The sequence below is a fragment of the Sorex fumeus genome, unplaced genomic scaffold (assembly GCF_029834395.1).
Source record: "Sorex fumeus unplaced genomic scaffold, SorFum_2.1 ptg000054l, whole genome shotgun sequence".
NCBI classification, from domain to species: domain Eukaryota; kingdom Metazoa; phylum Chordata; class Mammalia; order Eulipotyphla; family Soricidae; genus Sorex; species Sorex fumeus.
In genome coordinates this window covers 35,892,524-35,905,192 of record NW_026606111.1, presented here as the reverse complement: position 1 = coordinate 35,905,192, position 12,669 = coordinate 35,892,524, and the positions used below count along the sequence as shown (strand labels likewise).

Sequence of the window (12,669 nt, the reverse complement as noted above, 5' to 3'; positions counted from 1 at the left end):
TGTTCATCAATTTGCTCAAGTGGGCAACCAGTAACGTCTCCATTGTGAGACTTGTTGTTACTGTTTTTGGCATATTGAATACACCACGGGGAGCTTGCCAGACTCTGCCATGGAGGAGGGATACTCTCAGTAACTTGTCGGGCTCTCCAAGAGGGACAGAGGAATTGAAACTGGGTTGGATGCATGCAAGGCAAATGCCCTACCCACTGTGCTATCGCTCCAGCCCGGTGTTGTAGAGAACCTCTCTAAATTTTAGGCATTCAAACAAACAGCTTTCACTGAAGAACTGTATCTTTTTCTGTGAATAATGCCTCTTTAATGGAGTGGAATAAGATACATAAGAGGAATGGGATTTTTGCTATTCATATTGTTAAACTAACCCTGGTAATTAATAGGGGTAAAAGGCATCACTGCTTCATTAACTATTTAATGTCTATTTAATGTCTATAAATAGGACACATCTCAAAAAGAGATTATAGATAAATTTATTGACAATACTTTGCCCTAGCAAATGTTAATCCTAGTCAGAATTATTGTTTAATTCTTTTGATTAGGCACTTCTTCATGGCAGAACTGGACTTATGAGGTGAAAGTTTTAAACCAACAACTTTCTGAAATCACTCATGTTTTCTCTAACATAAGTGAGACCATGCTCAACATATCTCAGCTACAGAGTGCTACAAAGTACAAAGTTTCTGTGAGAGCAAGTTCTCCCAAGGGACCAGGCCCTTGGTCAGAACCCTTGGTGGGTACTACCCTGGTGCCGGGTAAGAAAATGTTCTTGACTTATGGAGTGGTTCTGGAATAACAACAAAAAAGGCTTTTTGTTTTATTTGGGGGGGCCACACCTAGCAATGCTCAAGGTTGACTCCTGACTTTGTGCTCAGGGATCACTGCTGGTGGTACTCAGGGGACTATATGGGATGCTAGAGATCAAACCCAGATTGACAGTGTACAAAGCAAGTTCCTTACTTTATCCTTGGACTATCATTCTAGTCCCCAAAGGTTTGTTCTTTATATCTTTTAAAATTCCTTACATGCAGTTTGGTATAGGAACTTAAAATGAGGATGCATTGACTTCTTGAGTAAGTTTATTATTTGAGATTAGAAAAGCAAATGAGGTAGTGTGTAGTATTTAATTTATGTCTCTAAAGGACTGCTACTTAAAACTTTTCAAGATACTTTATTTATTTATTTATTTTTGAACCTCTGTATCTTTTTTTTTTTTTTTATCAGTGAAACACCATGAGGTACAGTTACAGACTTACAAATTTTTGTGCTTAGGTTTCAGTTTTACAATGATCAAGTACCCATCCTTCCACCGGCGTCCATCCTCCACCACCACGGATCCCAGCATCCCTCCCACACCCCCTCATCCCACCCTGCCTCTGTGGCAGGGCATTCCCCTTTGTTCTCTCTCTCTCCTTTTGGGTCCTGTGTTTTGCAAGAGAGGCACTGAGTGGCAATCATGTTTGGTCTATAGTCTACTTTCAGCATGCTTCTCCCACCCTGGGAGGATCCTCCCAACACAATTTATTTGGTGCTCCTTTCTTTCTCTGAGCTTCCTTTTCCCCTAGCACATGTGGCTGACCTCCAAGTCATGGAGCAAAATTCCTGGTACTAATCTCGGCCACTCCCTGGTGTTAGTCTCCCATTTTTACAAGATACTTTAAAATAATTACTTTTATTTTCCAGTCTTTTATTTTTAATGTTTTGTTAACCAATAGGAATTTTTGAATTTTGAAGGTCTTGGTAAGGGAAGTTGAAATGATGTTTTATAAATTCTGCTGAGTCCTATCCTCTTGACTAAAGGAAAAACAGAGAGATGATTTTGCAAATTTATACAAATGTTATCACAGTTCCTTGTGGACACACTGATTGGGATGATGGCAATCAATAGAAAAAATTAACAAAATAAAAGAACAACCCATCACATAACCAGAGACGTTACTGGGCCCGCTCTAGCAATTTCAAATATTTATGTAAAAATTGTAAAGTATTTCATACAATAGTAAACTCTACTATTGATATTCTTTCACAATATTTTCAAAACTGTTTATGTTCTTTTATTATTAAATAAAAGGGTAACCTTAGGGTTGAAGACATGTACTTAAAGAACTGTGCTTTCTGGAGCTGGACTGATAGTACAGTAGGTAAGGTATTTGCCTTGCAGGCAGTTGACCTGAGTTTAATCCCCAACACTTTATATCCCCACTGCAAGCCTGATAGGAGTGATCCTTGAGCTCAGAACCAAGAGTAAGCCCTGAGCACTTGGAGCGATAGCACAGTGGGTAGGGCGTCTGCCTTGCACACGGCCAACATGGCCGACCCGAGTTCGATTCCACCACCCCTCTCGGAGAGCCCGGCAAGCTACCAAGAGTATTCGATATGCCAGACACAGTAACAACAAAGTCTCCAATGGAGACGTTACTGGGCCCACTCGAGCAAATCGATCATCAACGGGAGGGCCTTTAACTTTACTTTACTATTGTTTTATTTATGTATTTATTTTTGACATTTGTTAAATTTATTTATTCAATCACCGTGAGAAAAGTTACAAAGCTTTCAGGTTTAAGTCTCAGTCATACAATGATCCAACACCCTTCCCTTCACCAGTAATTATTTTTCACCCCCAAGAATCCCAATATACCCCTCTCCCACCTCTCCCAATGCCTGTGAGGCAGATGATTTATACTTAAGTCTCTCTCTACTTTGATTACATTCATTATTTAGACAAAAGATGCACCATTATTGTTTGGAATTTCCCCCCAACAATCAGAACTGCTGAAAAGGCATTGTGAAATAATTTGTTTTCTATTGCTGGTTATAAAAACCATGAGCGATTTCGGATTTCTGATATTTTACTAATTAAATCTTGAGGGATTTCTCCCAAGAGCCTGATAATTATGAGATTGGTTTCTGTGTGTCTTGTGCCATGGCCGTGCCGGAGAGCCACTCGTGGGGGGCAACTCGTGGCCTCAGTAGGGCATGAAGAATGAGCCAGTTCCACCCCTCATCCCATGAGGCTGCAGTTGCCCTGTCACTGCTGGTTCATACCTGGTTTTCCAATAAGCTCTGAGGCAGCGGCCACTATGCTGCTTGGGTGAGGGGGGTGGTAAAGGAGGACACGCTTTCCCTCCCGGGGAGGCATGGCGCCGTAGTTTAATGCATAGTCCATTCACATTTCTGCTGCAAGTTGCTGGGCTCTGGATTAGGTCGGTGTGCCTCTGGTGCCATGGCTGTGCCAGAGAGCCTCTTGTGGGGGGCAACTTGTGGCCTCGGTAGGGCATGAAGGATGAGCCGGTTCCATCCCCCAATCCCATGAGGCTGCAGTTGCCTGGCAATCACTGCTGGCTCATACCTGGCTTTCCAATAAGCTCTGAGGTAGTGGTCACCGTGCAAGCCCTGAGCATTTTTGAGGGCCCAAACAAACAAACAAACAAACAAAAACCAACAACAAGGACAAAAATTGCGCTTTCTGTAATATTTTAAAAACATTTCTTTTTACCACATAGCTGCAGAGCCACCATTTGTCATAGCTGTGAAAGAAGATGGGCTGTGGAGCAAACCATTGAATAACTTTGGTCCAGGAGTATTCTTATCCTCTGAAATAGGAAATGTGTCAGGTAAATACCAAATCCCTTGTTTACATGAATGAGAGGTTTTTACTCACAAGATTCCCTAAGATATTTAATAATTCAGAAGATTGGAGTGTTGGATATTAACTCAACAGTGAAAAGAAAAATATTGACTGAACTCTGCTAACAGTGATACTATTAAGAAAGTGTCAGTTCACAAATGGGAGTGTTATTTATTACACAGTGTGAGGTTATTTATTGCTCTGTGCCCATTTAAGGACAGCTTTGATATTATATTATGTACTATTTTAATCTATCAATGTCATTTCACAGTAAAAGCTTATCTTGTTCCACCTGGACAGCTATACTTAAATAATTTATTATTAATTTGATATAAGACTGGAATAAGAAATGACTGCAGGAAGTTCTAAAAATATGAAAAAAGGTACCTTGTCAAAGGAGAGTGTTAAGAAATAAATGGATAATTTTGCACAGATGATGCTGGAATAAAGAAAGTCTTTATTCTAAGATGGTATAATAGTAGTGTTGACTGACGATGACGTCCTTTACAATTATACAATTTTTTAATTGATTTTCTTAGCCGTTAAAAGTACAGCAGAATTTCTGACTAACATATTGTTGGAGGTAGAGATCCTAATGAAAAGAATGATGTTCTGGAAATCTTGAGCCTGGGACCTAATAATCTGCAGGGGTCTCAGGTTTACCATTTTCAAAATTTGGATAATTTTCACTTTATATCTTTGCTTTGTTAAGTGAGACATAGAAAAGTACCTGGAACAATGTTTGACAAAGAAGAGATATTCAAGGGGTATTTGTTCTATTCCTTAGCTCCAAGGGTTGAGAACTTAGAAGATTATTATTGAAAAGTGTATTCTTGGTAGATTAATAGAGAGTATCTATGTTAGTAAATGCTTTAAAACTGATAATTAAAGTACTCGTATGACTTGTTGACTTACTTGTCTTTGCTAACATACATAAAAGTAACTGATACCAATTCACTTTGTTTGGAGACATGGATTGGTATAACAACAGCCTCTACTACAGTGACACAAAAGGTGATGTTTACATGTGGCTGCTGAATGGGAAGGATACCTCAGAGAGCTATCACATACCCAACATTGCAGGAGCAGTGACAGTAGCTTTTGAATGGCTGGGTCATTATCTCTACTGGGCAGGGAAGAAGTATGTGGTAAGTGAAAGCTCAGCATTTTGGATGCTGAGAACAATGTCCACTCACCTTAATGGCATAGTCTCATTTTTATGATTTTTTTAAGTACTTATGTAGGACTTATGCTATATTTACTTACTATTTGTCTCAAAAGTCTATTAACTTTACAATTAAATGCTTTTATGTCTACAAAAACTTTATTACTTTTTAGTGTGTTAACTATATGTTTTCAACAATGTCTTAAGATCAATAAAGTGTTCATTTGTAGGATCAATGTTTTGAGGCAAAATGGTACATACCAAAGTCATGGTGAGAGGAAACTAAGTCAAATGACTATCTCAAAGGTGTGGACAGGGTGAAGGAAAATCAAAGGATGGTGAAATGTGTTTTGTGTTAGCAAGTATGGGAGGATAAAATTACCTCCAGGTATAAAGGGGCAAATAGAGAAAGGGGATAAATCTGTTGAAGGCTGTCGCAATGAGTTATTGACATAAAATAGTTTGCCAAAATGTCTGGTCTGAGAAGGAGTGATCTAGTGAAGTAAGTGCCTCAAACCTTCATTTCTTCTGCTCTCTGATCTTCTAGCATTTCTGTTAATTGAATCTCTCTGGAAGCTGGAGAACTAGGTAGCCAGCTGATGTGGTGTGTAGAGGTCAGACTCTGAGAGCCTAGAACAGGCTAGAGATGTAGAGAGGGAACCAGGAGGCTGAGTAAAGGGACATGCACCTCCGTATCATGGTACACTTAATCTTTATTTTTTTTAAATTGAATCACTGTGAGATATGCAGTTACGAAGTTGTTCTTGATTGGATTTCATTTATACAATGTTCCAACAAGGGAAGTATGATTAATAAGTAACATTGGTATAGGCCATCAAGAAATAGGGCACTGAAATCATCTAATCAGAAACACATTTGTCTATTAATTTATTTGAACATTAATCTATTACAAATGTGCTGAAAGTCTTGAGACTAGGTATTAAAGAGAACATAATTACCAGGCATATATTTATTATGATAAAATGTCAGTTTTGTCTTGTAATAGAAATTTTAGTTTTACTGAGATATAATTAATATATAAAAATCACATGCTTTTACTGTGAATTTTAGTATGCTCTGTGTTGTAAAATTATCTTCACTTGTTCTTATCCTTTTGATAATATGAAACACATACATAGACCAATAGGATGGAACAATATGAGTGTTTTTAGTAATGTACTATAGTTGAATTAATGAATTTCAATGGTAGGTTAGAGTTCCAAGAAGTTGGATGGATTTAGCCAGAGAATGACCATTAAACCAAATTAGTTTTTAAAAACATTATTAATTATCATTATTAATTTAAACTATTGTTAATTATTAACTATTATAGGACTGGAGCAATAGCACAGCGGTAGGGCATTTGCCTTACATGCAGCCAACATGCTGACCCGAGTTTGATTCCTCCACCCGTCTCAGAGAGCCTGGCAAGCTACCGAGAGTATCTCGCCCGCACGGCAGAGCCTGACAAGCTACCCGTGATGTATTCAATATGCCAAACACAGTAACAACAAGTCTCATGATGGAGATGTTACTGGGCCCGCTCGAGCAAATCGATGAACAACGGGAGGACCGCGATCGAGTGATTAATTTAAAATTTATTAGCATCAAATAAAGGGTGTTGGGAGGATCCTCCCAGGATGGGAGATGCATGCTGAAAGTAGACTATAGACCAAGCATGATTGCCACTCAATGCCTCTTTTGAAAACCACAGCACCCAAAAGGAGAGACTGAAAAAAAGGGAATGCCCTGCCACAGAGGCAGGATGGGATGAGGGGGGTGGGGATGGGAGAAATACTGGGATCAGTGGTAGTGGAGAATGGGCACTGGTGGAGGGATGGGTACTCAATCATTGTATAACTGAAACCCAAGCACAAAAATTTGTAAGTCTACAACTGTACCTAATGGTGTTTCACTAATAAAAATTAAAAAAATTAAAGGGATTTTATATTGTAAAAATGAAACTATGTAACTATAACTATATTTGTGAATAGAATTGACATTATTGTTAATGCATTTTATCTCAAAGCAAAAGAATTGTAATGAAAAATGATTTAAAATTTATTTTGCTTAATTGCTTAGTTGATGTTTGTTTGGAGTGGGCCACTTTCAGTGACTTAAAAAAATTATTAATTTATTTATGTATTTATTTTGAAGTTGGGTATTTTTGAGGTATATTATGCCTCAAATATAATGCATTGAATAGTTTGTAATACTATAATGCTTTAATAGATACCTGGCTTTTTAATGTTTACAAGGCAAAGTATACTTCAGCACACAAGGATGATGCATAATTTTTGTGGAATGAATAACTGAATTAATTCAGAAAATTACTATTGATTATGATAACCATCATTGTTGGAGATAATGATGCTATTTGAAATTAATAAACTGATCATATTGTTATGTTTTACAGATTCAAAGACAATCTTTGTTGACAGGACATACAGATATTGTGACTCATGTGAAGTTGTTAGTTAATGACATGGTGGTGGATTCAGTTGGTGGATATCTCTATTGGACCACACTATACACAGTTGAAAGCACCAGGCTAAATGGGGAAAGTCATTTTATGCTACAGGCACAGTCTTGGTTTTCTGGGAAAAAGGTAACATGAAATATAAAAGCTCTCATCATTTAATAACAATAAATATAACTGGTTATAATAATATGTTTATGCTTAATATGAATAATTAAAGTATGTACTCATAAAGGTATGCTTTAAAATACATTTGATTCTTTATCTTAACTTATTTTCTATTTAGGTCATTGCTCTAACTTTAGACCTCAGTGATGGGCTTCTATATTGGCTGGTTCAAGATAGTCAGTGTATTCATCTGTATACAGCTATTCTTCGAGAACAGAGGTAAGTGATTATTTTTCTTTTCTTTTTTCCAAGCTATAATACACCTAGAAATAAAGTGAATGGAGTAAGAGAATGACTTGTTCCTCAGTTATAAATAGTTATACATAAGATTTAGTCTATTCTTTAAATGCATATGTGTTATTATTTTATTGCAGACATTGTATTTGTGAGAAAGATGTGTGTGTGAACAAGTAGGTATGTGGTAGAAGATAGTAAATAATGTGACGGGGTACATAAAGAGACTAACACTGGAGACAAAGGAGAAATTTCTTCAAGAGTATTTCCCCCCCAAATACATGAATGTTTCTAGTAAAAAGAAATGAATTTATAATAAATGAGATAAAATATTAGTTCCTCACGCTACCTACATTTCAAGAATTCAGTAATCCATGTGGCTCTTGCTCACCATATTGGACGATGGTACAGTTCTGCTTCTGCTAAAGATGAAATGAGTTTTTTTCTATTGGCCAGTTAGCATAGTCTGACCTGAAGAACTGTGGTGGAACTGCTTTTCAAATTACTCTTCTCTTTGCTATGTATTCATTTCATTTGCAAAGTTATAGATATATTACCAGTATAGGAACATATCTGACTAGGAGGTTTGGAAAATGTGCAGTAGCCATAAAAATTTGGGAATATTTAGTTCTATTATAGGAGCCTATATCCTTATTATTCCCTTGGTCAGATATATTCCCCAAATCTTGATTAGTTTGTATTCAGCCAGACAGGCTCAGTTTGCATTGTTCTTCACAAGAGCTTTGTCTTCCTGTTGACCCACTAGGTCTCCCTAAGGAATGCATTCTATTTTTCCTTTCATAGTGCCATTCAGCAGTGTGCTTGTTTGCTTACTACTTCCCTTTTTCTCCTAGGCTATGTATTTTATTATGTTTGCCTTCTTTATTCTTAGTGTCTAAAATATATCAGGCACATAATATTTTTAAAGCAACAAACAAATGAATGATCCTTCAGTATAACCTCTAACTGACTCCTCTATATATCTCATGTTTCAGGTAAGGGTATGAACTACAAAGACCTTTTAATTTATTTGTCATTGTCAAGCTTTTCCTCCCTACTTTTTGGGACATATACAACAATGCTCAGGGGCTCAGGAGTTACTACTGCTAGCTCTGCACTCAGGAATTACTCCTGGCAGTGTTCAGGGGAATCACATGGAATATGGGTATTGAATCCAGGTTGGCCATGTGCAAGTGCCCAAATGACTGTGTTATCTCTCCAGCCCTACATCATAGTCAAGATTTGATTTAAATCCAGTTTTACCTAATGCTGAGAACTGAAGGTTTCAAAGTATTGACCCGAAAATGTGCAAGTTATGTTGAAGTTGTACTGAGGTCAGTTCCTGAACACTAAATGTCAGGAATTTGGGAGATGATTCAGAAATGCAGGAGACTGTCACAGGAGAGGGAGTCAGCTGGAAATGAGCAAGATAAGCTAGTGACAATTAAGTCTTGGCTTGCAAAAAAATCCTCCTTGTGGAGTCTTTTTGGAAATGCTGATACGGCGCTACCAGCAAGACTAAATGACCAAGAGCACGTTCGAAGAATGGAGGAGGTAGCAGCTGTGGAGGAACTCCAGAAGGGCCAGTCTAAAAGGGCCAAGTGCTTCCTTCTTGGTGAACTTCATTCCATCTGAACATTAATCTTATAAATATCACAAGGTTATTGGGAAGTGATAAAGAAAAGTGGCAACGACAAAGTAAAAATTAGAGAAATGAGTAAAATGAAATGAAAGTCAAAGGTAAATAAGATGATGTCATTACGTTGAGTAGTATGAGTAAATAGTATCTGGTTAGAGACAAGTCTACAGAATAATACTAGTGTGTATACCTCTTTACAAGATACACAATTCAATGCCATGGTCCTTGTTTCATTTTTCTCAAGGAGGTATTATATAATTTTCAGAAAAAGCTTAAAAATGTACAGTATACAGGTAGGGCATTTGCCTTGCACATGGCCGACCCGGGTTCGATTCCTCCATCCCTCTTGGAGAGCCTGGCAAGCTACCGAGGGATCTAGCCCACATGGCAGAGCCTGGCAAGCTCCCTGTGGCATATTTAATACGCCAAAAACAGTAACAACAAGTCTCCCAATGGAGATATTACTGGTGCCCACTTGAGCAAATCAATGAACAACAGGAGGACAGTGCTACAGTACTACATATAAAATTTAAAAACATTTTTATGCTGACAAGTAATATGTTAACACTTTAAAAATGATCTAGAGAATTAATAAAAAATTAACTTGCCATTGGTCCAAAGACTGAGAATTTATTGAAATTGTTTTTATTGAGTACTATCAACTAAATAATTTTATCAGCAATCAAGCAATATTTTAAAATAGAAATAACCATGATCAAGAACTCCAAAGGCAAATAAACAATAATTTTTTACTTGGATTTCCTCATCTGAAAAAAATATTTTGGCTAAGCTATACAAATTATAGTCATTATTAAAGTCTCATTTTGAACTGTGTAAAATGAAAGTCCAATCTTGCCAGTTAATGGACTAGCATGTAAATGAAATGAATAGGAGGAGGTACTACTCAAAGAAGAGAATACATTCAATAGCAGCTGCCTTGTAGATGAATTTTAACTATTCATTTGTTATGCCTACTTGTTAGAATGAAGTGATGGCTGTTGTTTTGAAACCCATCGTTTTCTTCACTGAGAAAAATCATGAGATTAGATCAGCTTCACCCACATGCAGAATTGTTGGTATTCTTTTATCCACATTACAGATAAAGGAGGACTGACATTATTTTTTAAATCATATGAGTTATAATTGTCTGAGTTGAGCATTCTATACTATTTTATCAGTTTCAAATTTATCAAGAGGTAATCTTCATAAAAATTTACAGTAAAGCAAAGTCTCTTTAAGAGTGAAAATAATTTGTTTTATTATGCAGGCTTAATTCCACAGCATCAGAGAAATGAAATTAGGTAGTTCCTTGCAGAATGGTTGAAGAATCAGCTGGAAAATACCTTTCAATTGTTTGTTGTAACTGTCTATGACAGTGCTACTCAGAACATATGCTATTCTGTGTCTCTAGAGACTCAAGTCTTAATGATCAGCACGATAAAAAAAATTGCTTGTCACTTCTAGATAAATGCTGTGAATTCTTGCTATTCTCCTTTCTACCCACCTCTTTTCTTCCAACTCACCCTCTTCCATACCCTCATATTTCTCCTACCTTTCTTCAAATTCTTTAGATATAGTGGGATTATCGCTCTTATTTACCCCCGTTTAAATTATAACTATACTAGAAACCTGAAGTCTGTGACTTACTTCATGGTCTTTGCTTGGACTCAAAATCCTTCTGTTTTATACTACAAACTATTTTTGCACTTTACATTCTAATGCTTGGTCATAACTTGTGCAATAATTTTTGCTAATTTTATTTTTAACTTTAACTTTATTTCTAAGTATAGGTAATACACAACTTCATGTATTTCTTTTGTTTATTACAAGCATAGACAACGAAGATAGAAACTGCAGGCAGTGAGCCACATCTATTCAAATGTAAACGTCCGATTCGGGTTGTTAGGCATTCGAATGAATCAATGCTCTTGGCCAAGTTTGTGTTGACGAGGACACCGACGCCTCTAACACCTCTTTTATCGCATGTTCCGAGGAACAATTCTTCTCCAGTGTCGAAAATGGCATGGTGCGATTCGTGCCTTCTTGTCTCGGTCAGACCAATGATGTCGTACTTGATCATTCGCGCTTGTACCATCAGGTCCTCGATGGATGCATCTGATGCTAGCGTACGTGCATTGAAAGTACAGACGATCATTTTTGTCTTCCTTCGTTGTGGCAGCCTAGGTCGGCCTTGAGATTTTGTCGGCCTCTCCTTTCTCATCCTTCTCTGTGCTGCCATGTCGGTGAAGCCTTCAGGGTCAGGTGAATGAGACCAGTTGTAGTTACTGGTTTTGGCATATCGAATACACAGCGGATAGCTTGCCAGGCTCTTCCGTGCGGGCGGAATACTCTCGGTAGCTTGCCAGTCTTTCCGAGAGGGATAGAGGCTTTTGGGGTGACCTCTAATCACCCTTTTAGGTGTTACCATATTTGAACCCTATCAAATATGGTACGACAATTCCGGAAGATGGGTATTTAGTGTCTTATGATGTGTCGTGGGTCCGGAAAGCATCCTGGGTAGTGGAAGTAGTGTCGAGAGTGGAAGTCTGCCAGTGGGGTATTTATCTGGGTAGGGTGGGTCTCCTGTGCATAATTCGATCCCTGGGTGGTTGATGGAAGGAAGCAGACAGGGCAGGGTAGGGTGGGGCTCCTGATTAGAATCCCTTTGTCACCTGTGGTGGTGGGAGCAAGCAGAGAAGCTCTGTCCCTGGGTCCGCCGAGCCTGGAGTCCAAGGTCTCAGAGAGTTCCGCTTATCTTGTTCTGTGGGTCTTCAGTCGTGCGTGGGTCTCGGCCGGGGCTGCCGCGCGGGTCCGGAAAGCATCCTGGAGTGTGGCGACGGCTGGGTAGTGGAAGTAGTCTTCGTTGTCTACGCACCAACATCTCATTATGATGAAAGAGAAATCAAGAAGTTCTACATGGAGCTAGAGAAGTTCTATAAAGAAGACCACACCTTCTACAAGATCATTGTGGGTGATTTTAATGCCAAGATAGGACCAAGAAGATCAGCTGAAGAACTTCACATCGGGACCCATGGCCTAGAATGGAACGAACAGGGTGAGAGACTGAGTTCATCATGTCGACCAAGACCATTCATGATAACTCACAGTTCCAGAAGGCAGAATCTAAACGATGGACATGGGAGTCTCCCGGTGGACGATTCCAGAACGAAATAGACCGCATCATATTCAATCGACGGTTTTGCCTGACTGATGTCGCTGTTGTCCCAAAATTTCGAACGGGATCGGACCACCGTCTCCTTCGTGCAAAATTCTACTTCACAGAGCGGGGAGAAAGGGCTGCAAAGTTCAAAAAGAGAACTCCCAGAATGACCACCAACTGAGAA

General features: G+C 38.4%; 1 protein-coding gene across 1 annotated transcript in view; it reads left to right on the top strand.

Moving 5' to 3' along the window:
- Positions 1 to 12,669, top strand: part of ROS1 (ROS proto-oncogene 1, receptor tyrosine kinase) — a 126,421-nt gene that overhangs the window by 34,507 nt on the left and 79,245 nt on the right. Inside the window, exons 14-18 of the mRNA XM_056125316.1 lie at positions 555 to 767; positions 3,516 to 3,626; positions 4,610 to 4,788; positions 7,222 to 7,413; positions 7,571 to 7,671. Coding sequence (XP_055981291.1) covers positions 555 to 767; positions 3,516 to 3,626; positions 4,610 to 4,788; positions 7,222 to 7,413; positions 7,571 to 7,671 — 796 coding nt within the window. The remainder of the gene's footprint in view (positions 1 to 554; positions 768 to 3,515; positions 3,627 to 4,609; positions 4,789 to 7,221; positions 7,414 to 7,570; positions 7,672 to 12,669) is intronic.